Source organism: Sylvia atricapilla, chromosome 19, assembly GCF_009819655.1.
Source record: "Sylvia atricapilla isolate bSylAtr1 chromosome 19, bSylAtr1.pri, whole genome shotgun sequence".
Taxonomy (NCBI): Eukaryota; Metazoa; Chordata; class Aves; order Passeriformes; family Sylviidae; genus Sylvia; species Sylvia atricapilla.
In genome coordinates this window covers 8,706,147-8,734,144 of record NC_089158.1, presented here as the reverse complement: position 1 = coordinate 8,734,144, position 27,998 = coordinate 8,706,147, and the positions used below count along the sequence as shown (strand labels likewise).

Below are 27,998 nucleotides of genomic sequence, written 5' to 3'. Positions count from 1 at the left end.
AGTAAAGTGTGAAAGTGCTCCAGAGCGCAAAATATTTTATTTAAGAATTTACAGTGTCAAATCTTACACTTAGGAAAGACAGCCACTCCCAGCTCAGAGGGAGCCTCCTTGAATGAAGTTGTTTGGCAGTCTCTACTGAAAGGAGAAAATAATCAGCAGCCTGGCTGGACTAGAGGAAAGCCAAGTGTCTGATTAGGTTTCAATTATAGAAAAGTAAACCACACTGACTGCTGCTGTCCATGTCTGGAATTGAGAATGGACCAGCACACAAAGGTTTCTAATCCCCCCAAATAGTGTTTTACTTGGGCTGCATACAAACCTTTTGGGACATACATAAGGCTATCACAATCTTAGAAAAGTGGTGTTATTCAGGAAAAGAAAAAAAAAAAAAAAAAAAAAAGAAACCAAACACAACATTTGGGGACAAATACTGGCAATTTCACATTCATATTACTTCTACTCCTGGGCAGAAATTCAAGTAAAATCAAATAGTTTGGTGGCAAGTTCTAAATAAAATATGGCCTAATGATTAAATAAATATTTAAAGTTTATTTCTCTCTTTGCAGATAATTCAGATTCTTCAGTGAATATAAACGCTGCATACCATGGTTTTCAAGATTTCCTATATTAAAACTAAAGATTTTAAAGTCCATCCGCAGAGGTCTAATCCATCTACTTTTAGTACGAAATTTAGCCGTTAGCTATTTAAGACCTTGGTTATTTTAGTAAAGGGAGATTCAAGAACGGATTATTACACTGATTCTGGCACTCCCAAAAGGAAAAAAATAAACAACTTTCAAGCTGTTACCCCCCAGCTGCAGAGTGCCAGCAGTTTGAGAGAAAGCAAAGTAACCGTATTGCACTTAAACAAACACTCACTGGTCAAGAGAACAGCGTTGGCTATGATACAGAGCTCCTTCCCACTATACACTTGGCTTTACAGGTAGTCTAAAACCACAAACTACATACAGACTAGGAAAGATCCAAATCAAATCAGGATTAGATTACAGTCACAGTTTTCATTCAATATAGGTCGATTTATTTGGATGAGCTGTGGCCCCCTCCCGCCTCCCAAAAACCAAACCAGCACGAGGCAGCTCCTGGGGGAGCCTCTCCCAGGGGAACATCTCTGGTTCCACACTCTGGCTGAAAGCATCACGATTGTGCATGGTCCTCTTAAGGCCACAGTGTTATCTTACAATGTGGACATGGTTTGCTTCTTTTTTTTTTTAACCCCTGCTGGGAGGGGAGCATCCTTCAGAAATTAAGGAATCCCTGAAACTATGTCTCGGAAGGTCACGCTAGTAAGGTCTAAAATAAACTTAAGGAATAAATTGCCTATGCAATTTACAAACAGGTTTTGTAACAGACAGCAACTATTTCCTCTCTTGTGTCTATTCTTTATCACAGCAAAGCTATTTCTAGCCAGGTTTTGAAAAGGAAAAGTTACATATATTTCATGTTTGGTAATGGTTTGCGTAGATGAGGTGCAAGCATGAAAGAGATCACCCATCATGAGACTTCTGTCATGTCAACTGCAGCTGACACCACGTGCCATAAGGCTGAATAGTTCTTTGCATACTCAGAACATGAGCAAGGACTCCAAATACAAAGCCATTGTGTTCTACTTCAATGTTGGATACTTCCTCTGTCCAATTCTTCCCAGTCTTGAACTTCCAGTGGCTGCAGGAGACTAAAAAAAAGAACAGGAATAAACAAAATGTTCTCTAAAAGTGTCAACGCTGGAGACAAAATTGAAAAAAAAAATCAGGAATAAAATTCTGAATGAAAACTTGTTAAATTGAATAGGTGCCAGATTGATCTTTGTGTACATTTAACACTCTGTGTGCAACAACTCAGATTAAGCTGGTAAAGCACAAAATCATGTTTTGTTCAAAGCATAGAATCAGACTGATTTGGGTTGGAAGGGACTTTAAAGCTCATCCCATTCCACCCTCTGCCATGGGCAGGGACACCTTCCACTATCCCAAACTGCTCTGAACCATGTCCAGCCTGGCCTTGGACACTTCCAGGGATGGGGCAACCACAGCTTCTCTGGGAAATGATGGATAATAAGGATAAGGAAAGATGAGGCTTCCACTCACTTGTGCAAATTGAGAGGGGTTGTAGAACGGTACTGCTCCTGCTGAAGGTGCCCCCGAGGGTGGAACAGTGGCAGGCTGGGAAGAGAGAACACTGAAATTAGACAAGGGCAGAGAGACATTCCAGTGCCTCTCAAACGTGGTCTGCCAAGTTTTACAGAGCAAATATTCACAGAATAATGCCAACAACATGAAGAGCGCAGCCTTATTGGAACAACTCCAGAGTGCTGGTACAGTTTGCATCCAGATCTAGAACGGGGCTGGCTTAATGTAGGATTTGGCCAAACAATGTCACATGCATCAACTGCAAATAGCAGGTCCAAAGCATGCAAAACCAACACAGGACACCAGTGCAACTCCACTCAATTAGTACCTTCTGCCTTTGTTAGTACACCTCAGCACTTGCCCCCGAATAAACATTCTATGTCAGGTTTTGCTTGACTAAGAAATATCAGACGGGTTTGTGTCACCCCTCTGTGGTGACACCACAGCTCTGGAACTTCCAGCAGAGATGAAGCATTCCTTTCATTCCTACAGGGACTTTTGCAGGTGGTTTATTACCAGTTTGAGACTGGCAGCAGCAGAATGACCAAGTTTTGCTTGTATTGAGTCTTTTTAAGACGTTTGTTTGGTTTCATGGGAAGGTTTTAGTTTAGTTTTTTTTTCTTTTTGTTTAAAATCAACTGATTTCTTTAGTATCCCAGCAAAAAGATGATGAAATTATGTGAATCTCTTAGGAACATAAATGAAAAGCATGCTTGGATTACATGCACCCTCATAAATACACAAAAGTGAAGACCCTGTTTGAGTATAAAAAGGAACACTACATCATGATCTACTTTTAATGATATTTCTGTGAAATGAGGGGGAAATGGCTAAAAGTAGCATTAGTATTTGAGCAAATGCAAAATAAAGAGGGGAGAGGGGGAAAGTAAATAAGTTAACATAAATGAGAATGGCCAGCCACATGTACCTGATTAAAATGCTGGCTTACTTCACGTGATAATGAACTCATTGAACTAGAGCGCGAAAGCTACAAAACAGCAAGAACACACAAATACAAAAAAACACAAATAAAAAAAGTCGTCATGCATGTCACTGCCCCAAGCTTTCAGTTGTTTTATTTCATTGTCAAAGTCTCACTGCCAAAGGTTAAACCAACTTCAAGTTAAAAAACAAAACAAAACAAAAACAAATGTAAAGCCAGAAGTTAGTTTAAATCAAAAGGACTTCTTAAAGCACGGAATTATGTAGGTATAGAAAACATTTAGTAGGAACAAAGGTCATGTTACTCTGCCTGGCACACAGCAACTCGTTCTTCTTGTGTCTTGCACTTCATATTAGTGAAATTATATTGCATGCATGGAGGCAAGAAGAGACTCTTCAACAGCTACTGACATTTTACTCTGAAAAAGGCTTTTAAAAGTACTTATGTAGGAAAAGGAGATCACAAAATGTAGGGCATGGAGGCTGAACTTCTCACATGGGCTTAGAAGTCTTTTCTGTATAATTCTGGAGGCAGTCATATCACATCTTGGCAACTTATCAGCAACTGAATAGTTACTTGTTGTTTTAGATGGCCCACTGTAAGACCACTACAATTAACTGTAAAAAGTCATTAATTAAATACTTTGCATCAAGCCTTACCTCGCCTGACTGGGAGCCATCAGGGTTAGGAACATGAAGTCCAGATCCAGGAGGAAGGGCTGCAGGGTTTAAGTACTGAAGAAAAACAAGGCACTTGTGTTTATCATCATTACTACGAGGTTATTCCACATTTCCCTTAGAGATCCCAGAACAATGTCACAGCACATCAGGCAGGTGTAAGATGGAGAGTAAGACTCTTCCCATGTTCTTTGTCCCTTTCCTGCACCCATGGAAGCTGCAGCCCTGTCAAATTAGGAAATGCAATCCCCCACTTCCATTTTCACTTGCATTTCTTTTCTCCTGTTCTTTCAGTAAAACGTCAAACCACAAACCCTACAAGAACATTGTGCTTTATGTACTGTGGCTGTGAAACTGCTGCTCAGAATCTTGGGGGGGTTTGAATCAGTACTTTGGGTTCTGTCTGCAAGACTTTTCCTTCAAACTCACCTCTGGCTCCACAGCTGCAGCAGGGTCTGTGTTGGTTTGGTTTGCAGCTGGTGTGTGCTCTGCTGCTCCACTCCCTTCCATGGGCTGGGATTCCCCTGGAACTACAGAGGAAATAGGATTTAGCCAAACACAGCCCCCATGAACAGCCATAAAACCTCCCCACAATCCTATCCACACACCTGAGTTTGGAACAAACACGTTGGCAGGAATGGGCATTGGTGCCAGGGGGGCAAACAGGTCTGATGGTGCAGGGACAGCACCACTTGCCTTGGTTCCTCCTGGATTCAGGACATCCACATAACGGGCTCTGCTTCCAGCTAAACCAGAAACATGCAGAAAAACAGAAATAATCCTTGTGTTTATCATGCCTGTGTCTACTTTGAACAGTTTGCTGGATAAGGAATCTTTCAGGATCAGGAAATAACATTCCAAGGATACAAACAGTAATACCCAAGTCACGATACTGTGACAGCAGTGCAGGAGCTGGGCAAGAGCAAAGCCAGCAACAGTCACAGCTCTCCTGAGCTGCCAAATATTCCCAAACAACCCTGGGAAAGTCAGAACTTCTGCATTCATATTTTATGGAGGGGAAAGTCTTTAAATACCTGTGCTGGCTGTTACCTGCTCTCCTGGAGAACACATTGACAGAAGCACCAGGTGGGCCTCCAGGCCCAGGGGGAGCAGCAGCCTGAGCAGCTTTAGGAAATCCTGTTGGAGGTGGTGGAGGAGGTTTACTCTGCAGGGAGACAAAAAAAAAAAAAAAATAAATCAAATCACATCACTGACTGATATTGCACATTTTAATCCAAATTCAGTAAAAAGCAGCTCTCTTAACAGACAATAACAGATTAAAGAAAATTGTATGCAAAGTACAGATATTTGTTTTCCACTTGGAGAAATCAAGAGGACTCAGATTTTTACCTCTTCTTCTGGTTCATCCAGATTAACCCAACGTTGTTTCTGCTCATCCCAAACAATCTAAAAGAAAATCACAGTCAAAATCAAAGAGCTCAAAGCAAGCTGCTACAGAAGTTTAAAATAACCTAACTATTTTTTAAAAAAAAGCTTGTTTTAGAATAAGAATAACCTTCAAAGTTTTACAATCATTTGTTTGCTCATCAAAACAATGTTCATCTGTCATCCAGGAGAACATTAGGAAGAAATTCAAGTGTATAAAGGTTTTTGTGGTTTTGGGGGCCTTACTGATTTATTCTTGTCATCTGGCAGGTGAGCCTCATTCTTTCCTTTTCCCATCAGCCAGCGAAACCAGGTTCCACCAGTCTGAAAACAAATTAAATGAACTCAGTTAATTCTCTCCTTCTCTTGTCTCACTTTACAGGCAAGTTAAAGCAAAATTTCATGCAACAACACATTTTCTGTTAGGGACTTTAACTCTGAGCCCAGAGTTGCAACTATTAAGTAGAAACAGTTTAGTCAGGACTTCTGAAGTACTGTGGACCAGGAGTTATCATATTTACTAACAAATCTCCTCCAGTTGTAGGTACCTTCCTAAGAAAGTTTACCTTTCTAGGTGCTGCCTCCTTTTTTGTTTCTTTCTTAGTCTCTTTCCCTGCAGGAGCAGAGGGAGGAGGAGAGGGCTGCTTTGCTGCAGAGTTGGATCTCTCTCGTCCCACGGAATGAGCAGAGGACTCTGAGGTTGTTCGGGATCTTCGCCCATAGCCCTGGGTGACAAATGCACAGGAAAGCACAAAGTTGTCACTGCTGCAGTGATGGATCACATTTCACCTTGCTAAAAACCCTCCTTCTTTGAAAAATCCATAAGCAGAACAGATGTAAAAGTTCATACAAAATAAACCTAAAAGATGGATCTTTATCTTTGTACCTAGTTGGATATAAAGGCAGGACATAAATGCATAATAAACAAGTAGATAAATATCTGACACAGCATTAATTTTTTATCAAGAACTTCCACACAAAGAGATTTGATCTGGTTCTTTGGAGACTTCTAAAAACCAAGCTTCAAGTCTTGCTGAAGAGCAATACAGAGCCCCCAAACCTTCTTGTGTTTGCACTGTGCTGCAATGCAGCTGAAGCAATGTGTGAAATAACAATACCATGTTAGCCATTCTGCCATAGAAATCATCCTCTCTCTGTTCAGGGAAGGAGTTCTGTGAAGGAGACTCCGGGGCAATTCTCTGCATTCCTTAAAAAAAAAAAAAAGATTATGTTAGCAGGGACACACAGCAACAAAAAAACCAACAATAAACACCAAAGCCCCCAAGCCCCGCAATAGTTTTAAGGCAAAAGTCTTCACCAGTTATGAGTTTTTGTGCTAGAGAGAATTGGGTCTTTTAAAGAATGAGAGCTGCAATTGCTGTGATTTTTTTTTTTTTTTTGTCTCTTATCTGGGTTTGTGTTTGTTCTAAACACAGGCCAGAGCAGGCTAAGGGATGGAGCAGTTAAAGGTTCCTGACATCTCAAAGTCTGCCAAACTTATGTTTCCTTCCCTCCACATGTATCAGGCTCTGCTGTCACACAGTTAAAACTTATCAGGGTCCTAGAAACTCATGTCCAGGGGCAGAAACCCCTGATATTCCTTGGAAATCCCTTGGAAACAGAACTGCCAATCTCACTGCACTCAGGGATTATCTGTCAAGGTCTAAATCATGATCTGCTGAGTCTGACCTCTCTTTTACATTAAGCCAAAAAAGCAAGATGAATATTTCAAGTTTTACAGATGCTTCTATACCACTACATGGTGCTTTTAAGTTTCATTACCCAAAACATGACTATTTTTTAAATAATAAATGAGATATTTTGAATTTTTCCCTGAAACACTTTGCTCCCTTTCTAAGGAAGGAAAGCTGTTTGTTGAGATCCCAGACCTGTTTCCGGGTTTTTCTGCTCTTCTGGCTGTGGTTCCATTTCTTGTGGTGGCCCTCCTGGGGGTAGTGTTGACCCTAAATATAGTGGGGATGGTTCAGTTCCATAGGGATTTGAAAATCCTTGAGGTGGAAAGCCAGGTCCTGGGCCAAGAGGCTGAGGAGCCACTGGGTAGAAGGGGACACTTCCCTGGTCACCAGGAGGAATCATGGCAGCTGAGCCATCAAGGACAGCCTGAGGTACTGCAGCATGAAAAAAAAACCCAACAAAACAAAGTTAAGAGTCATAATTAAAAAGAAATTCCAGTGTGAACCTTTTACCCTATGAAAGATACAATGCAGAAGTGAAACCTCCCTGTTCCAACCAGCCTCTTAAGCGGTTTCTTGTATCAGAAACCCAAAACCTTTGTTTTCTCTCTGTCATAAAAGGATATGAAACACCAACCTGAAGGCATCAGCTGCACGCTCTGCATCTGTTGAGCCATATTGGGTAACAAGGATGCCAGCAAGGGATTTTCAGCACCTGGCCCCACGTCACGGCCACCTCCCCCATCACACTGACTGGCACGGTCCAGTTCAGAGCTGGGAGTGCTGCATTCATAGGGAGGAGGAGTGGATCTGTCTGTGGTATAGGCTATTGCACCCTCCTGTAGGGAAAAACAAGATATTATTAACTGATCTGTACCAGACATTCAGTCCATAACCAAGGGAACACAGAGCAAAAGAAATCTCAGGTGCGAAAACAGTTTTTTAGTGTTCAGTCAAACAAAAACCCCTGAGTTGTCAGCTATTTGTAAGCCAAGATCAACCAATAATTTAAAGGGTTTATTTAATAATTATAATTGTTATTTATTATAATTTATTTATTAATGATCATAATTTCCACTCTGTTATAATCTAGCAACATCAATCCACGCAAGATATTTTTATGGCAAGCAGATCCCCTTACCACTGCAACCTAATGAGTCTTGCAATTCTCTTTGCATTATGGTACTGACAAAACCCTGCCTCATTTAACTTTAGTTATTCTGTATTGAATCTCAGGGCACTAAAGTGTGGTAAATTCACTTGGTTTACACCATAACGTTTGCAATTGAGGACATGAATATATAAGGTCACTTCTCTTGTTTCTGTGATTTAAAACCCCATTTTAATAACTGCATTTACACTAATCCTTTAAAGGGAATCATTCATGCTGAAAAGCACACACCTTGATCTGTCCATCCACATGTCGAAGTGTCACTAACCAGGAGGGTTCAATAAAAGATTCCTGTTCTGGTTTCTCTTTTATCTGAGGGTCAAACAGGCGCAGCTGGGATGACATCTGAGGAGAGGGAGCATTGCAAAATATGAGTTCATCAGCTTCCCACCTACAACATCCAGCCACAAACACTTCATTCTTCCTCATGTTACCTGGATTAGCTGCCCAATCAGCACAGGGGAATAGTAATGTGGATCTTTGAGGACAGTTCTGGAAATCACCTCACAGTAGTGGAAAGCCTGGGCAGCAAGGCCCATCTCAGCCAGCCGACAGGCATAGATGAACTTGAAAACCTGGGGAGGCAAGCAGGACAAAGAAACCAAGTGGTCACAACACTCTGGGTGGTAACAAATAAAAGGCAGGCTGACATTTCAGCTGAAAGCTCAGATAGCTCATCATCACATCTAAAATTAAAGGCAAAAACATTCAATTCTCCTCTTCCACCTAATGCATCCAGTGGAAGTTGTCTATTTATTGACAGATAGTGCTAGCAAATTCTGCTGGATTTTTCTTTTTGAACACAGAATTACAATTTGTAAAGTTAAAATTCAAAAGTTCAGGATGTAGAGATGAAAAAAATGAAAATGAAATGACAACAGGAAAACAGCTATAGGGTACTACTATCCACGAATATTTTATGCTATAAGAGAGAAAGTATTTGTCAGACTGAGTAGAGCACACGAGAGATTAAAAGCATGAAATCTGCCAAAACAGAAACCAAACCAAAACAAGAATAGCTCCTCACCTGGAAATTGGGCAAGCAGCCAGGCTGACTTCCTAGTGACTGTGCATATTCATAGGCTTCTGTTCTTTGAATGGCTTCATTGGTGGCAAACTTTAAAAATGGCAAGCTGTTTCAAACAGAAAAAAATATTACTTGAGCTGACAATAAACACAGATCTGTCAATGTCAGACACATAGCTCTGTTAGACACAAAATAGCAACAGCTTCTACAAGGCAGGACATCAAATAGTTATCTCAAAACCAGCTAGTGAGGATGAGTGGAACAGTGGAATTCAGTCCTTCAAACTTTCATTTTTGCATTGAGAAAGTTGTGTTAAAAAAAAAAAAGCCAAACCTGTGATTTGATCCAATTAGGACAAGCTTTGTTGTCTTCCTTGTGTAAACTCCAAACCCAACTTGGGCCATAAGGTAACAAAAATGAGCAGCATCCAGCAGGCCTTTAGAAGCTGCAGAGAAATAAAGGACAGAGGTCAGGATATTTCAGTGGCACATTCAGTGTCCTGTATTGTTTGGCTTTGCACTCAAATGCCTTCACAATAGAGGGAAGCCCATATAAACTGCTCCACTTGATATTTTATAAAGAAATTGCCTGTTTTTAAAAAAAAAATAGGCTGAGCAATCAAAGCTTTTCCTTCAGTCATCACCCTGTTCATTTCCCCAAGAGTTACCAAGAGTGTCTCCCATGGTAGCAATGGTCCTGGATTCCAAGTCCACGTTATTGGTCAAGTTGGATAACACCATTGCTAGATGAGGCCTCCAGTCTCCCCATTTCTCATCTCCACAGCACTAAAATTAGAAGAATTACGAGGTCAAATCAGTGACTGGAGATCTGCATGGGTGTTTCAACCTAAAAAGGATCAAAACAACTTCTCTGACATTCTGGGAAAAGATTTCTGTTGGGAACTCCACTACTCCCAGTGAATCTTACCGTGGATGCAGCTGGCATCCTTCCAGACATGAGCTGGTAAACAGTCTGCAGAGGGTCATTAATTGGGAGACTGTTGGCAAATCTACAGAGACATTGCAGAGAAAAACAGAACACAAACGTGGGGTAAGCAGTTAAAATGTACTTCAGCTCTCAGTGGCAATTAATCTAACCTAGCTCAAGAGAAGGAAGTGCTGTGTGAAAATACTGCACTGAAGAGGAAATAACCCACTGGATAATGTTCACGAGTAAAACATTCCCAGTGAACTGGTTCTGTCACTCTAACATCAGTCATCCAAACTAGGAAAAACCTCTGGATTCTCCCCAAGCCAGCTGACTTTAACAAAATTGCAGCTTTTTCTGTGACATTTGAACAATGTCACAGATGACATTGTTCAAATACTCCTTAAATGGATCAGGTGGCAGAGAACAATGTCTCAGGTTTAAACTTATAGCCAGAAGACCCCAGAATAAAAAGTAACAACAGATAAATAAATGCACAAATAAAATTAAAGCATAAATCTTGCATGAACTACTGTGGATAATCCATGATTTTGACATTCTCCACTCTTTAGGAGAACAGGCAGCCAAATTTCACTAATCAAAAAGCAACTCAGTACCTGGTCATCACTCTTGCATGTGTCCTGTTGTCCATTTTGCTGGCAAGGAGCAGAGCATGACCCCACAAACCATGCTTCATGGCAGACTCCAAAGCATCCTAATAAAGACACAAATTAGTTTCCTGGGAATAGCTTCACATATAACTCGCAAAGGCCAGTTTTACAGTAGTAATTTGTGATCAAATCAAAATATGTTTGTGTAGATAAAAGCTAACACATAATTATGCTTTGGATTATGAACTGTAGGGTATAGATTTCTGTTTCAGTGTAATACAGTGCCACGAAATATTACTACAAAAGTTACAAAAATAAGCAGCAGCACAGGCACTCACTTTCTTACGGCCATAAAGCAGCAACTCCCTGAATCTCTCAGTCTCCTTCTCAAAACTGTCAACTGTGGTTACAAGATTATCAGTGAGAAATGAGAGCTGGGCTTCACCAGATTCCTCTTCCACTTGTTCCAAAGCCTCATTAGTGAAATCAATCAAATTTGCCTCATTAGGGGATTTCCCAGGAAGCCACACTGTTTTATGATCTCGGAGCAGAAGTTCAGCCAGGTCTGTTCCCACAACAGTCTGTGTGTGTGGAGGGAAAACAAAAAAAATTGAAAAATCTGTTATTTCAACACTGCCTGCATTGTATTTGCCACTTCAACAGCCACATGTGAATATCAGCACCTGTGAGCAGCTGAGATGAATTCCCAGTTTACACACTCCTTCAGTCTGTGACACATTTCAAGATCACTGACTATAACACATATTCCTGACCTTTGCACAAAAACTATTTGTGTACAAAATACCTCAGGACAGATAAGAACTCAAGCAGTGAGACATACCCCATTCTGCCTGCACAACAGTACAATAAAGTCCCAAAGAAGACTTGCAGATTCCTTGTCAATTAAATTTTCATTCTTAAAGCACTGTGCAGCTTTACTTTGTGCAAAATTAATAACATCCACTTTATGGGTCTCATCCCTGAAAAAAAAAAAAGAGAAAAGTTTTTAATGAGACAAATGTAAACATTCAGGTCATTATTTGTGATTAGTCTGAGGAATTAATTTAAAGCTCATGTATTATTTAAGCAGTTGAAAAGCCACAAATATTTTAAGTCAGTTTAAATCCTATAATTTGCAACGAAGAAATAATTTCTGAATGTACAAAAATTATTTCTAAAAACTGTAGGAACATACTTTGCAAGAGGACCAGGAAAGGCTCTCATCTCTTCTTGCTCTGGAGAATGTTGTAACATAGTCTAAAACACAAATATAATCCATAAGAAATTCTTGTAAATCTAAGTTTTGCTTTTTACTGATAAAACCCCCAGAGCTGAACATATCCCATTGTGTAATCAAGCCTCTTAAGCAAAATATAAAGGGCAACTTTGTGACAACCTGCACAATTCTGGCAAATTATGAAATCTACTTTACATGCAAGTTACTCTGTACCTCACCCTGAGCAAAATTATAAGGAGCTGGATGATCTCATCATGACTAAGTCATTTCTCAGAGGAAAGGAACTTTCAAATTTACTGTTTTACTTAAGATTACAGCCCAAACAGATAAAGATACATGCATTGACATTAAAAAAAAAAAGAGTAATCAGGAAGTTATAGATTCAAGTCCCCAACTCCCCTTCCAAAAGAAAGGCCTTTATTCCATCACTTCCCATTTTTCCTTTTAAACTTTACCTCCATGCTGTGGATTTCAACCAGAGCTGGCTGACCCTCAGAAGGCAGGTTTGGGAGTGCTTTTATCAAGAAGCCTCCAGGCCCAAACCTCGCACAGATATGAGGCACTGAAAATTTCTCAGGTGTTGAGGGCCTTAAAGGTGCTGAAATGGGGAGAAAAGACAAAATAAGAACATGTAACCTGTCCTGCAACTAAGTAAACTTGCTGATGTATTTACTCAATTCAATAATCCTGCAGTGTTAGTGGAAAACACCCTGTCACTGAATTTGGCCTAATTTTGTAAGAAAAACATCAGTTCCTTTATAATCCCAAAGTCCCAAAACCTGAAGATTTGCAACAGCTAGAACAAAACTGGACTCCAGAACTTTAAAATCCAGAAGCTTTGATTGTATCAGACACATTCCTGCCATCTCTGTACAAACACATAACACATCTTCAAAGAGCTAAACACACATCAAACGCTTTGGAAAAGCTTTTCCAGAAAAAGTGTTTTGTCTCTGTAGCACAATTCCCACATCCCCCAGCGTGTCCATACCTTGCTCCACAGCTGACCAGCCTGTTTCAGCAGGGTAGCCATAGTCTGTGAAAGGCTGCTGTCCATCAAAGCTGGGATCATAGGCTCCATAGGGATACTCAGCATGGAGAGACACTGCCTGTGCAGGAGTTTCGTAGGCATTGCCTGTTAGATCGTGATTGCTCCTGTAGAGCTGGCTCTAGGCAGATCAGATTAGTCAGGGTTAGCTGGGAGTTACACTGAGCAAGCAGCGCTGAAAATTGTGAGCATTCCTTCCTGACAGCTTCTGTTCTTGTGAGCCAGGCTAACTGCATCACTGCCTTGCAGAGAGCCACCATGTGAGACCCTCCTGTGCAGGTAATTAATGATTTTTGTCTCCTCCCCCAGGGTTTTTTAGCATCATTTGATCTGTTCATGTCCAAGTATGTTCAGTTCTCTCACAACAGAATTTCTATGTGCTCGTGTGAAAAGTTAAGATTATAGCACGAGTTCTGTTATCAACAGCTGTGGGTCAGAATCAATGTTCACCTCTGCTGTAACATACAGAAAATTCCAATTGAAAAATCCCAATGAATACCAAACAACATCAGGTGCCTAAGGATTAATGCCTGAATGATTTCCAGTACTACTTCAAACATTACTAAATCAATTGGAATTCAGACTGGAAAAGTACCTAAACTTCCAAGAAACACGATGAACCAGCTACAGGTAAAATGACCCATTACATGAGCAAAAACCATATCTCAAAAATTAGCCAAATATTCTCTGAGGTTTTCAGGTATCTGTATTTGTGGTGTAAGTGGATGAGTGATCAGTTAGCTTTGGTTTTTGCTTTTCAAGTCAAAATAACATCATACAAATACGGAGTTAGCCCTTTAATGCACCCCAAGTTCAGTAACACAGCCAAGCTGGTGATGAGAAAAACGACACGACACAAAGCCAAGGCACACTGTCCACTACAGCCAAGCACAGGGAAGGCAACATTCTCACAAATGAACTCGGCAGAGGAAATTTTCCATTTCTGTGCGCGTGGCAACTCGCACAGCTGAGCGCCGATTTCGCTTAAAGCTCTCTCGCCAACCGCGACAAACATTAAAGTTCAAAACCACATTCCAAAACACATTATACCTGTGCTAAGCTTCACCCACCCCCCTAAAGGAGCGAGTGGCAGGGTGTTGTGTGCAGCTGGAACTGACCTGCTGGGAGCGGGAGCTGAAGCTGCTGTGGTGGCTGTGGACGCTGCGGGAGCTGCGCAGGCTGTGGCCGGAGTGCTCGCTGTGGACGCTGCGCCGGTCGAAGTCGTCGCCGTAGGGATCCCTGTGAGGCTCCGAGTCGTCGTCAAAGCTGCCGGTGAAACGGGGATCGTACCTCCAGTTATCCTCGTATCGCTCGCTCCTGGGGGAGACACACAGCAGCAGTCAGCTCACACACACACATGGGACTGAGGGAGGGGAGTGTCAGGAAAAATGGACCTCAGTGCAGAAGTGATTTTTTTTCAGCCTTCTGATGTTTTTAGGTTTCTGTACTGGAGTTCTCAGGCTTGTTACATCAACAAAGACTGATGTTTGGTAAATAATACATTCCTTTCCAGGAGGGAAGGACAAATTGATGGACTTCTGGTTTGACCAGTGGGGTCAGAAAGGTGTCAACCTCATCTCCCAATCACTGGTCAAAGTCCAAACCCTATTTACACTCCAGACCAAAATAAATCTCCTTCTTTTTTCATCTCACAACTTAGCTGTGTGATCTTTTCGTGTCCCTCTAGTGACACAGAAGGGCTCTTAAATCACTGCCTACACTGAAGTTGTTGTTACAGTAAACAAACTGACATTCCTTCACAGAGTTCATTCAGGTTATTTGATGTAGGAATAGGGTAAAAACCTGGCCTGTCATTTCTTAAGTGCTGCTAACAAGTAGTTTGTAAGTGCACATACGAAGCTATATTAAGAATGAGATGTTCCTTTAATACAACAATCTGTTCTGAGGGTGAAAAATAAGTGCATCTGTAATAACAAGGGATCTGTCCCATGAGAATCAGTAAAGAAAATATGTAAACGATCCAAGAATAGATAGATTTGACAGACAAGTAAAATACCTTTTACTAACCAATAGAATCATTAACAAAAAAGCTATTAACCAATTAGAAGTTACCCTCGAGGTTTGTAAAGACTGTATAAAAGCATGCTGCCATAATAAAGAGATTCTGTCATGTCACTCTACATGTCGTGTCTGCCTTAACAACAACAATTCAAGATCAAGACCAATATCATACTCAGAGTGTGTTCTAAAAACCCACACAGTGCTCAACTGGTCTAAAAACCAGTGCTGCTACCTTCAATCCTTCTCTCAGAGTGATGTAACAGCTCATGTGGTTTCCCTCAACGACCTATGTTAAAGCTACAGAAAGAACCAGCAACGCTGTGAAACAGTAACACTGCATTTTAATAGTCTGCTCCAGAGGATCTGCTGCCCCAGCTCTGGAAAGAGCACTGGGAGAACATGGATAGACTGGACAAACCTGCTGCCATATGGATATGCTTCTCTCTTCTGGTAAGGGTTGTGTTCAGCATCATACCAGTACCTCTGGTCATAACTTCTCGGGTCTCTGTACCTGGGGTCATATGGGTATCGTTCCCAGCGACTTGGATCTTTGGAAAAGAAAAAAAAAAAAAAAAATGGTTCAGACATTGGTAATTTTTGCCTATAGTCATTTTTCTACTCCTTTCTCTTTAATTACAAGCTGGTTCGGTCCTGAAGCACAGAGCAAAACCAAAGCAAGGTTCTCAAAGCTGCATAAATATGTCCATGCCTTTTTAGTTTTAAAAAAAGTTTAAAAACCAATTTCACACCTTTCAGAGAAATATAGCTGTTATAGTTAGTTACTCTTGGGGGGGGGTCAGTGTTTGCCATCAGATCTTCTCTAACATCTTTAAAACTCAATCCTAGTGTTTGTTCACACGACATTCACAGAATCTCTGTGATCAGTGTGCAGAGTGCCAAGCCAAACATCTCAGGATGTGGACAGATGTTGCTTAAAACCCTCCCAGGCACTACACAAGCAATTACCTCCACACTCCCAACGCCAGCATGTCTCAGTGAGCACTCAGATAATGATGGACAAAACCAAAAGCCAGTTGTGAGTCAACTTCTGTTTACACCCGCCTAAAATTCACTTGACGGGTTTGCCTTCAGGTCACACACCAAAGACACACCCCAGTGAAAGGCAACACGTGGAACAAAACTGTTCTGCACCCTAACAATGGAGTGTTTGCACAAAGGAAAGGCAAACTCAAGGCTGAAGTGAGGAAAATCTATGGAAAAAAAATAATCAGAGCTCTTTTGGACACCTTACCTCCATAATCATAGGAGTTTGGGTAATAGCCTGAATAATAATCACTCCATCCACTTTTTCCATAGTAATCTTCTGGGTACCCTTGCCTGAAAACAGGAAGCACACAAGTATAAAAAAAGTTGTTATTCCTCCTTAAGCTCTCCTAAATTCAGCAGGAGGTAGGAAAAACTCTATGCCACGATTGATTAGACAGAGTTTCATAGTTACAATAATGCATTTCCAAGAAACCAAGGAATCATAAAATTAAGACTTTACAACCCAATATACCACTAAATTGTTGTGTGCCATCAAAAGCTGATAGCCCTTAGCATACAATAATTTAGTGGCTTTATAAACTGCTTTGGTGCTAAGTTTAATTACTTACAGACAATTAATCACAAAAACTGCTGCTATAATTAGCATCCTTTGAACTTTCTCAACAGAGAAGTCAATAATTTAACAATTCATTAAGAAATAATAGCTCCTCCAAATTTAACAGTGTTTTAATATCCAGCTTACAATGAAGAAAACACTCATTTACAGAGCTGATTGTCCAAATAAGGACAAAAACCTGGCTAAAACCAACACAGCAAAGTAAGAGTCAGTGTATAGAAAAATATGATTTCTTCTGATGAAAAAAGAAAGATATGGTCAGTATTTGAAATATCATGAGACTTTACACACATTTTCAGGTCATCATCCTAGAATGTCTGAAAAAAGCCAGAGGATGAATTTTAGATTAAAAACGCAGTGTCTACATGCATGTGCATGCACGTAAATGTAAATCTATGTATACATCCATGTATGTTTGTACCTACACAGGTGCATTAACCTCACAAACACACCTGTGCACACACACAGCACCTGAAGATATTTAATGCCAGTGTGGAGTGATGGAAACTTCCACCTTTCCCTACAACTGGTCCTACAACTGAGAGTGCAAACTGCAAAGTGGCCCAGCGAGTCCAGGAGTGTGGGAAGTGTGCTAACACAGCACTCACTCTGCAGAGGAGGAGGTCTGATCTTATCAGATCAGGTTTAGCCACCCAGCCAGTCTCCCCAGGCTCCTCCAGAGAGATCCTATTCCTTTCTCCAAGCAGAGTTTCCAGAGCTGCATCACCAGCAGTGCACGTTGAGGGCAGTTTCACACACACACACAGCTCTGCTGCCCTGCAGCTCCACACCACAGTCCTTGTCTGATGGCTCTGGCACTCACACACCAGCCCTGACACAGCCACTTCTACCAGGCTTTGATCTGCCCACTGCCACGTACAGAAACTTCAACCCCTTCTAAAAATAGTACCTCAGGAGAGGACACACCAGGAAGTGCTACTAGAGGTTATCATCTCATTTCAAGAGCTCACAGCACACTTAAATTCATTTAAGAAAATGGTAAAAGTTATCACACAGACCTACAGCCACTGTTTCCTTCTCCTCAAGACCAAAATACATCTATAACCTTCTGGAAATAGTAAAAAAAAGTGTTATGCTTGTAATTTGATCACTGCTCCATGAGTGAACTACCAACAACAGACAAACATTACAAGGGGTTTAATCATTTCCAGACAGGTAACAGGAGTTTTTCTGTTGGAAACTGCAAATGCCTCAGCAAGTAACAACAGTAACATTTTGTTATTGATTTGAAGCTCATACAAATAACTTACACAATTATCACCAGAAAGCAGCAATCTCTTCCAGGTAACTTGCTGCTTCTTGCTTGATTTAATCCTGCTTTTATTTTTAACATTTTCAAGCAGCATCTGAACACATTGTTCCCCTCTCTCAAATGCCTTTATTTTGTATTAATCAAACAGATCAAGGCTTTTAAAGTTTCCCCAATGAAAACCTGCAGTGAAATGAGTGGGTGGGACATGCCCACACAGCACCTCTGCCACCCTGACCACAGTCTGGGAGCTTTGTGAGGAAAGCTGATCCACAACTGAGGAAATTGTCACACAAATGGACCTGACACAGCACCAGGATGTTGTCACCTGACTCACCACTCTCTCCTGAGCACCTGAGCCACTGTGTATCCATGGTGCTTGCAAGGCAAATCCCAGCCAATGTGCAAAAGTGCCATTCATTAACAGAACGAGGGGCCCCTACCTAAGTGCAAGGCAGAAAATAAATGAGTATTGATTAATAACCCCATGGCCTGCACTGCTCTTTCACAGCAAACACCAGCACTGAGGCTATCACAGTGACTTCCTGCCTGGCAGAACCACCAACAACCCCCAAAGGCCTGAATGAAAGGAATAACAAACAAGAGAAAAGCCTGGGGAATTGTATCCTTTCCACACACGGCATTTGATACCGTCTGTCCCTAGGGCAGCACACAAAGAGGTTTAGAATTCCTCCCTGCACTTTATGCTGTGAAACTCCAACAGGCACCACTGCACTCCCTGCTTTGGGGTATCCAAATCTCTCTCAGCTGAGGGATGACACACCTGGAGGAAGGTCTCTCAGAGCAGTGGCTGGCCCTGGAGCTGGGCCGTTCGGGCTCGGGGTAGCGGTAACTGCCAGGCTCCATGTAGGCAGAGCTGTCGTAGTGCCGGTACCGGGGGTCGTACTGCCCGTAGCTGTCCTCCTGCAAAAGCACAGCCAAGGGAAAGATGCTTCACACCTCCAAAATCAACAGTTCCAACCAAAAAATGTCACTATTTGCACCACAGCGGGGACATGTGAAGAGATGCAGGTTCATAAAGTACAGTTCAGCTTTCATTACTTTTTGTGGCAGAAGTTATAGTGAAGTCGTTAATATCATAAACTTAAGGAAAAAAAACCTGTTATGTCTGGACTAAAGGCACTTCACCCTCTCTACTAAACCATCAATAATTCAGGAGGCAGAGAGGAACCAAGTCTGAGCACCTGGACAGTCAAGCCAGTTACATCTGCCAACTTTGTCCAAAGAACCAAACAAATTGCTATGAGCTGACATCTGTGCCAACTGGAATTGGTATCAGCAACTACTTTAAGTTTCCACAATCTTAGTAGTGTGAGTTTTCCTCCTGCTCTCTGGATTTTCCCTACCCTTAAACACTTAACATGAATGCTCTGCTGAATGTCGATCATGACACGACCATTTAAATAACTCAAAAAAGAGAATTAATAATAGATACAACGGGGGAAAGATGGGGAAAAATAAAAACTTACCATGTAATAAAGGTGAGCTGCTGTCCTGGGGTCTGGAGGATAAGGTGGTGGATATGGGGCCTGGTAAGCTTCGTAAGGATGTCTGTAGTAGTAGTAAGGGTTCTGGGGAGGACCAAAGGCTTCCTGAGGGGTCTGAGGAGGGGGTGGACGCTGCAGGTCTTGCTGCCCGTTGGGTGGGACTGCCTGAGCAGTGGTGGCAGGAGGGGCTGTGGCAGCTGGAGCACCTGGAGGCTGTTCTGACACCGGCTGCTTCCCGGGGCTCGTCTGGTCGTACCTTGGCTGGGCTGAACCTGCCTCTTGTGGCCCTCCAGGCTGGGCACGGTTACCCAGCCCCTGGTTCTCCCCCTGCTGCATGGCTTTGGCCCCTGTGGAAACCTGGGAGTCTGGAGGAGCTGAGGACTGCCCAGATGTTGGTGGCTGCATTGGAGCTGCTTGCATTTGTGGTTGGGGTGGCAGGGCTCCCTGTGCAGCTCGCTCTGCTACAGCTTGGTGCTGCACATCTTTTGTCACCTGTTGGTAGAAATGTTGCTTGTCAGGCACCTCAGGGCGCACCTGACCAGCACCACTGGCTGCCTGTTGGACTGGAGCACCAGAGGGTGACTGATTGTGCACCTGGACAGAATTACTTGTGCTGCTTTTCTCCAACGTCCGCGACACCGTGAAGTCGAGCGCTCCAGCAGCTTCTTTGCCACTTGATTGATTTGCAGAATTATTAGCCTGTGCTATGGAATTAACAGGGCCACATGCACTTGTACTGGGAAGACTTGTCCCAGGAGAAACAGATGAGTTAGACCCTGGCTTGCTAGCAAATTCAGGAACAAGGCCTTCCATATTAACATTCTTTTGCCCTTCTGGAGTCAAATTAAGAGGAGTTTTCATAAGCAAGTTTGCAGGCTGATTACAAGCAGCATCAGAAGAATTAACAGGACTTTGCAATAAATTATGTTTTAACAGATTAGCATTTGGAAGTGCATTAACTAAGAGAGATCCAACTTGCATCACGGGTAATGGCATGTTTTCCCCACCAGCATGTGAAGTTTGGGGACCCATCACAGGCTTGTCCCCAACTCCAGAGTCCTTCATTGGCTGATTGTTTTCATTGTTGCTTAGCTGATTAGATAGAGAAAGAGAAAAATTAATTGGCTGAGCCAAGTTATAGCTTTGATTAGGCTGAGCAATCAGGATAGGCTGATTTTGCAAAGACTCTGTAGGTGGAGAAGACAATAAACTTGCATAACCAGAACTTGCCTGAGACTGAAGTGCTTCCTCTTCTCCCATTTTGGGAGGATTCTCAAGATTTTCAAAAGTTATATTTCCATCCTGCACTGCAATAGTCCCTGGTTTACATGGCTGCTGATTAGACAGGCCTTCTTCTGGTGGCTGAATGACTTCCACAGTCTGTTTGGCAGGTACATACACTGCAGGAGCAGCAGGAGCTAGGAGAACATTTCCCCCAAAATTTGGTAGCTCATTGTGAGCCCATAAAGTTGTTGCTGGGCTATCACACTTCTTAACTGCTCCCTGAGCTCTGGTTGAGGACCGTCTCTCAGACACTGATTGTATATTTTCCACAACAGCTCCAGAGTGCAGCGTATTTCCAGCTTCCCCAGCGCCTGCAAGAGGCCCTGGGTGTACCTGAGGCATGTAAATTGTTTCCAGATTATCTGGTGGCTGTTCAAGATTGCCAGGGGATGCAGCAGGCACTGCTGTGTTCTTCTTGATATTCTTTTGGTTGGAGTGGTTCTCTCTTAATTCAACCACCATCTTTGCTTGGTCAATCTCTGCAGGTTTTATACCAACTCCATGAGACCTCACAGGCTCAAAAGAACTGTTTGCACTTGTCTGAAACACTCCTGTAGGCTTAGGAGGACTCGGAGTGGGAGGCTGGGATAGATTGTGGTAGTTCTTGCTCAGGTTCAGTTCACCTGAATCACCTCCCAGAGGAGAGGAGTCAATCTGTTTGAAGAAGCTGGCAGAGGATTCCTCCTCAGGCTTCCCAATTTCCTGCTGGATAAACGTCCCGGCTTGCTCCGGGGGCCGTGCTGAGCTGGAAGTGCTCCTGTGGCTGATGGTGCTGTAGTTGGAAGAGACACTGTCTGGTCTCACAGGGTGAGGTAAGGAATCAGGTGCCTCCAGGTTTGGTCCTCCTTCAGCGTGGCTCACAGCAGCGTTCTTTGGAAGCACCTGACCCGGGAAGGATCCGTACCTGTACGGATCAGGACCAGCAGCAGGGGATGAAGCACTGATGTTCTGTGGTCCACTGGGCAGCACTTCCTGATTCTGAATGACCTCCAGGTTCTCCACGTTTTCGTACTGGGACCCAGCAGCTGGGTCACCTATCTGTGCCTTGTCATCACCAGCAAACAGGGAGTGCTTAGCAGCCTGTGCCTCCTGATGGCCGATGAGTTTAGGGAAGTACTGCACATCCATTCCTTTCTGTCCCATCTCACCAGCTGAACCTGTACCCAGCTGTGCCTGAGAGAGAGTATTGGTTGCCACCTGCTGAGGATGCACAGGCTGGTGATACAGGGAGGCTGAATTTTGCTGACAGGCATCAAACTCTGTCTTCTCCATTACATAATTCTTTTCAGATGAAAGTATTTCTTCATTTTCTGTCTCATCGCCTTTGAAAAACATGGAGAGAGTTCCTGGATCTCGATCTGTGGGAATAGACCTATTTGACGTTTCAGACATAGCTGGAGACTGGTTTTTGGGGTTGTTTTCCTGAGCTGTGGGAAGGACAAAACCAGAATCTTGCAACGGTGGCTGTGGGTAAAACTGTTCCTGGTAAGGCTGGCTTAACCAGGGGTTAGTCATTTCTGTGTTCTGCCTGAACACACTTCCAGGCTGGACGCTGTTCACGTGGTGACTGCTGTTTGCAGGGCCACTTTTGCCATTCTTCTCACAAGCAGAGGATAAAGGCGCTTGCACGATGTTTTGTGGAATGCCTTGGTGCCCAGGACCCTGCGGGACATTTGTGTGTGGAGGAGGGTGAGAAGTGCTGACAGAAGGCTGAGAAATGTTATGAACGTCAGTCTGAGGAGACGGCTCAGCATAGGGCACAAAATTCCGAACTGGAGACTGCAGATTCCCTGGGACAGGCCTCCACTGGGAGCCAGGCTGCTGGGGAGGTGGTGGGAAGAGTGCTGCCGTGTTGGGTGCTGAAGGTGCATCGTTTGGATCTCTGCCAACATCCTGCCGAGCCCCAGGTCTGTTCGCTGCGTTCGCCATTCCAGGATGCACACTGAAAGAATTTTCCACTGCTGCTCCTGGGTTATAATGCAAGGGCACTGCAGGCCCACGGAGTCCGAGATCAGCGTTGGGATGCCCTTCTGCAGCACTATTTATAACGTACCCCAGGGACTGAGGAGGAACTGGAACATTAGAAAAGGTACTGCTGCTTATCCCTGCCTGAGACACCGGAGCTGGCAGAGACGTGTGTGGTCCATGAGGGTTGTCCCCGGGACGGGCGGGCGGAGGATGCACCAGGGCTGGCTGCGGGAACGCCGGGGCGCTGCTCTTGGATGAATTATCCAAAGGGGAGCCCTGGGGGGTTTGCTTGCCGAAGGCAAACGGGTCTGTCACGGGCTGCACCGGCGCAGCCGCGGCGTTTGCCCGTTTGCTCAGCGGGCTGTTCCTCCAGTACATGTTCCGAGCCACGCCGGCGGGAGGAGGAGGAGCCGCCCCCGGAGGGACGGGCTGCGGTGGCTGCTGCATGGTGGCCTCCTGGCAGGGTCACACGGCGACAAACCGCCCGCGGAGGCAGCACAGAGAGTTCTTCTTCTGCCCTGCTGAGACAACACAGGTACAAGTCAATTCCCTTTCTCACACAATACGTGTAGCATTTAAGTAACTTTTACTTTAGAAACGAAATGGCTCGAAGAATTTGAAGTGGAAAATATCTCCCTTTTCTTCAGAATGCATAAGGAACTGACACGCTCCATTGTGTTTCTAAACCCAAGTCTGGCATTAATGAAGTGTAAGGCTGTGTGTTATCAATGCACATTATTTAACAATCCTATTAAATATGTCCAAGTAAGACTAATGAAGCACAGTTCAGACCTGTACTAGTGTCAAACCCTTCAGTGGTACCCCACTGTTACATCTCCCAAAAATATGCATCACAGACAGGACAGCAACCAGCCTGGAACAGAGCCTGCGGAACCATGCCCTGCTCGATTTAATTATGGAGAGTTGAGAAGTCATTATCTAACTCTAATTCTGTTAGAGATGATCTTCAGCCCTGCTGTGCTGGCACTCCATGTGAATGGACCTTTTCACGGGTGAGATGAGAAGCATCACGAGAAGGAATCCATCAGATCTTATCACCCTCAACAGTCCACTTTTGGTTTAACCAAGAAAACGTGGCGTGGCACCGTATTGCTATTTATTTTGAGAAAGGCAATTGCATTTTCATCACAAATATTCTCTCTTCTAGATGAATTCTGCATAGGAAAACTGCATTTATAAGGGCAGAAAACCAATCAACACCTCCCAAATTCTCAATGCCCATTCTCACTTTAACACCAGTGGGACTTGGGCACAGTATCAGGGCTGAAGCTGCACTTCAGGGTGGAAAGGACACGCTCAGAAGTAATCCAAACAATACCAGCCAGGAATCTGAGAGATGGGAAGTTCAGTAAATTCATCAGGGTGTCTTTTTCCATTTTATCACCTCTTAATCTAGGGAGGATGGAGGCTGACAAACCAGAGGAATTCATCAATACTTGTTCAGCAGAGCTCAGTGAAGCCTTAGCAAGATGTGATAATCTTTTTTTTCTCATAGCACACAATAAATATTGTTTACAATATACAGAGTGAAGTATCCACAGCAATTGCTCCACACCAGATGCACTTCTGCTTATGAAAGTAAAAAGCTGTGCAATTCTTATTTGGAGTTCTTCTGAGATTCAGCATCTTGTCATAATAAATAAAATGTAATAAAATGAGAAGCCAGAAAAGTCAGATGTTTGTAATCAGGACAAAAGTTACTAGCTACAGAGAAGTTCAAAAGGAAAACACTTCTGGTTTCTTCTTATCAAAAATACTACATGTACTTCATAAAGGATTATACCTAAAAAATTCCAATAGAAAGCACACTGACAGTACCACAGCACACAGACTTTACTGGAGATCAGTACAACTTCTAAAGAAAAACAGCCCTGTGGATAATCCAGGTCTCTCTTGAGTTAACAGAGACTCTCAATTTCTCCCCTATATCCATATATTCCACAGCCATCTCTAGAGTTAAGACTCCGTAAATTTGTGTTTTATTAAATGGGAAGGACAACACAAACCAGATTTCAACAGAAGCATTAGAGCTCCATCAGCTTCATGCATTATTTGCATGTGCCTTCACCATTCTTCTTAAAGCACAGCTGCTGAATTCCATCAAGGAAATGAAAAAAGGGGTTTTTTTTAAAAAAAAAAAACTTACAGAAAGGTTTCAGGACTTTGCAATCTTTTCTCCTGTTACAGTCCTGAGGTGAAGGTTTTCCAGCTGGCCATGCTTACCAGCCTTGCTGCCAAGCACGTTTCCAAGAAACCCTGCCTAAACACCCATCCCAATTCCTACAAGCTGAAGGAACCTCTGGCTGTTCTGGGCATCCCCATTTCTTCTCCATCATGTTCTTTGTTGCATTAACCTGATTTTAAAACCTTCTCTCTCCCCTCCAAATAAATGCATGGGTTTATGCAAAACACTTTGGCTTGGGGAGGAAAAAAATTAATTCAACCATCTGCCATTTATGTCCTGGAAAGCACAAACTTCAAACAAAATATTGGTATCTACTAAATAGCTCTGTTTTTCATAGGAAAGTTGTTTCTGAAACACAGATGAGCACAAAATCAAACTTAAATACCCACTTCCAAATGTCGAATGTGAACTTTACTCCTTGCAGTGTGTTATTAAAAAACAAAACAAAACAAAACAAACCAAACTAATACTTTGCCATATTTTTGTAACAGCTGGTACCAGTAATTACTAACAAAAATAAGTGTAAAGTCCTACTTTAAGGCAGAACTTGCCTTTCCATTTTTTGATGGTGCATGACAGGTTCAATATGAGCGATCAGCTTCCTCAGAAGCAAAGTTAATATTAACAGACTGCACACAGTAGTAAAAGCAAGCAAGATTTGAGGAACTGAGTCCAAATAAAATGAACGTGTCCATGTCAAGTAATTTAAACAGAAGATAACTCAGTGCTACTGACCCTCCCTTGTGCCTCGTCCAGGATTAACAGAAATGCTGATTTTAAGGAATTTAGAAATAATTACATGACTTAAGAGCAATTTATCTCTGCTCTATCTAGTTTGGAAATTCTTAACTTTCAGCTGGTTTATTAATTGATAAAGCAGAGCAGCCTGCAAAACATGAGTCACCAGGAGGAACAACTACACAAAGTGTTTCCAGGCATACCAAAAAAACATTGCCAAAGATTAAAAAAGATTAAAACCCTCTAGACCAGGCCATAAAATCAATTTCACCTGATGAGCTCTATACAGCTTCATCTCTAAAGAAATTACTTCTTCGGGGGCAATTAATTTAAACCTATTTAAATAAATTACTCTTAACTAGAATAACTATGCCCATGAAGCAGGTTATAGAGGACTAACATTAACTCTCATGCTCACACATAAACCAAACAATAAATAATGTCCTCAAATACACAGATTTCAAGTGAGAACAAAGTGATAAAAAGCCCTCACAACCCACTGCAATCTCAAATACAGGAACAGCTGGAAAATGAGATTTGCAGCTTTAAAATCAGCAACTACTTTTCAGCTTTATCTTATGCCGACAGCTGCACATCTGCACACATGTGGGTGACAGATTGAACACATTCTACACCATTCCTGGCCCTGCCAGATTCCTACCGGGCTTTTCCTAAACAGCAACACGAGCTACAAATATCATCCTGTTAAAATGTAGCAGTAGGACAAGGAGGGATGGCTTTAAACAGGCACAGGGCAACTTTAATGTGGTCTCAGGAAGAAATCCTTCACTGTGAGAGGTGGGGAGACCCCGGCACAGGGTGCCCAGAGAAGCTGTGGCTGTCCCTGGATCCCTGCAGTGTCCAAGGCCAGGCTGGACAGGGCTTGGAGCAACCTGGGATAGAGGAAGGTGTCCCTGCCCATGGCAGGGGGTGGAATTTGATTATTTTTAAGCTCCTTTCCGACCCAAACCAGCCTGTGACTCCATGAAAACAGCTCTTTGGGAATCACAAGCACAGAAGCAGCACAAAGCCTTCCCGTTTATTCCGAAAGGAGCCCGACCACCAGTTCCTCTCCTCGGCAGGTCCCGACGCTCTCGGGCAGCCGCGCTCCTGAGTCAGCACCAGTTGCACGGACCTGTGGCACCTGACAGCTGGGAAAAACAACCCTGACCCGGGACCAGCGCCGTGTGCTGTCAAAGGGGATAGGTGATAGCGAATATCTCACGGAGCCTCCTCCCTCCCGCACCCCACGGAACAACCTTCGGACCCCCGCACAGTGTCCCCGTCCCACCGCCCCACTCGAAACCATCCACAGCGACCCCAAATCCTGCGGGAAAACCCTCGGGCAGCGCAGCCCCGCGACTGCGGCAGCGCCTTCGCCCCTCCTTGCGGCACCACAGCCCGCCTCAGCCGGGCCCGGGGGCCGAGCCCGGGGCTGCGGCACCCGCCGGCTCCCCGCGCTGCGACAGCCCCGAGGCCCAGGCTGAGGCACGGCGGGGTGGGCACCGGGGACACCGGCGCCCGCGCCTCAGGCCCGGCGCTCCTCACGCAGCCCACCCGGGACCCGCGGCCTTCCCTCCGGGCGCGCCCCGCGGTACCTGGCAGCCCCCGCCGGCCGAGGCCCCTCAGCAGCGGGCGCGGGCGCTGCCGCCTCTCACGGCCCCAGCACCGGCCGCCGCCATCTTGGCACATCCGGCTCGGGGTTCCGCCGCCGCCGCCGACGTGTCACGGCGCGGCGCGCGATGACGTCACGGCGGCGCGCGCACCCGGCGGCGTTGCTGTTGGGCTCCGGGACGGGCCGCGGGTTCGAGTCCCGGCTGGGGCGGCTGCGGGTTCCAAGGTCCCGGGTTCGAGTCCCGGCTGGGGCGGCTGCGGTTCTAAGGTCCCGGGTTCGAGTCCCGGCTGGGGCGGCTGCGGGTTCCAAGGTCCCGGGTTCGAGTCCTGGCTGGGGCGGCTGCGGGTTCCAAGGTCCCGGGTTCGAGTCCCGGCTGGGGCGGCTGCGGTTCTAAGGTCGCGGGTTCGAGTCCCGGCTGAGGCGGCTGCGGGTTCCAAGGTCCCGGGTTCGAGTCCCGGCTGGGGCGGCTGCGGTTCTAAGGTCGCGGGTTCGAGCCCCGTTCGCGGCTCCTCGTCCCGGTGCCTCCCCTGTGCCGCCGCGGTCTGCCTCGTAGGAGCGGTGGAGCGCGGCTCCGTGCGGGTTCCGTGGAGGTTCCGGTTGCCCGGTGCGGGTGCAGTGGCGTGGGTGGCCGCCAGGGCGGGACAGAGCTCCGCCGGTCCCGTGCCGGTCCCGGGGGATCGCTGCACATCCCGGGCCGGGGGCGCGGGGCGGGTCACGGGCTCCCCAGGGCTGCTGTAACTGAGAAATCTATGTTTATTATAGACACAGAAAATGAGATTCTGTCTCACAGAGCGAGGTTGTATCCTGCACGTCCGTGGGGGCTTCATTAGGAACGGCTCATTAATTGGGGAAGGCTGGGGTGCACGTGTCCAAAAGCATCAGGATCCAATCCCAG

The 27,998-nt window shown here is 44.3% G+C and overlaps 1 protein-coding gene across 5 annotated transcripts; it reads right to left on the bottom strand.

The window, feature by feature from the left end:
- Positions 1 to 7: 7 nt before the first annotated feature.
- On the bottom strand, positions 8 to 27,195 carry SEC16A (SEC16 homolog A, endoplasmic reticulum export factor). 5 transcript variants are annotated; one of them, XM_066332896.1, is made up of 32 exons: positions 27,087 to 27,189; positions 20,523 to 23,065; positions 19,275 to 19,784; positions 18,569 to 18,708; positions 16,143 to 16,228; positions 15,309 to 15,438; positions 13,987 to 14,185; positions 12,812 to 12,989; positions 12,276 to 12,418; positions 11,779 to 11,840; positions 11,425 to 11,563; positions 10,922 to 11,164; positions 10,590 to 10,687; positions 9,973 to 10,054; positions 9,713 to 9,830; positions 9,379 to 9,490; positions 9,046 to 9,151; positions 8,453 to 8,593; positions 8,250 to 8,363; positions 7,485 to 7,686; positions 7,043 to 7,282; positions 6,272 to 6,360; positions 5,720 to 5,878; positions 5,400 to 5,477; positions 5,118 to 5,174; positions 4,818 to 4,932; positions 4,376 to 4,513; positions 4,197 to 4,297; positions 3,750 to 3,824; positions 3,076 to 3,135; positions 2,106 to 2,180; positions 8 to 1,693 (listed from the first exon to the last, which is right to left on the bottom strand). In XM_066332896.1, the coding sequence occupies exons 2-32, from the start codon at positions 22,989 to 22,991 to the stop codon at positions 1,625 to 1,627; spliced, it is 6,528 nt and encodes a 2,175-aa protein (XP_066188993.1). In that variant the 5' UTR covers positions 22,992 to 23,065; positions 27,087 to 27,189; the 3' UTR covers positions 8 to 1,624. The 5 variants fall into 5 exon arrangements, with proteins under 5 accessions (XP_066188993.1, XP_066188990.1, XP_066188989.1 ...); XM_066332893.1 differs by having other exon boundaries at positions 19,275 to 23,062; positions 27,087 to 27,195; XM_066332892.1 differs by having other exon boundaries at positions 19,275 to 23,065.
- Between the last annotated feature and the right edge of the window lie 803 nt (positions 27,196 to 27,998).

Excerpts from the sequence above, each read along its gene's own strand:
- SEC16A (XM_066332893.1), bottom strand. The coding sequence starts at position 22,991 with ATGCAGCAGCCACCGCAGCCCGTCCCTCCGGGGGCGGCTCCTCCTCCT. Across the intron at positions 7,283-7,484 it reads CGTGCAGCTGATGCCTTCAG|TACCTCAGGCTGTCCTTGAT; the intron begins GTTGGTGTTTCA and ends TTCATGCTGCAG. Across the intron at positions 4,514-4,817 it reads TGTGTTCTCCAGGAGAGCAG|CTGGAAGCAGAGCCCGTTAT; the intron begins GTAACAGCCAGC and ends TTTCTGGTTTAG.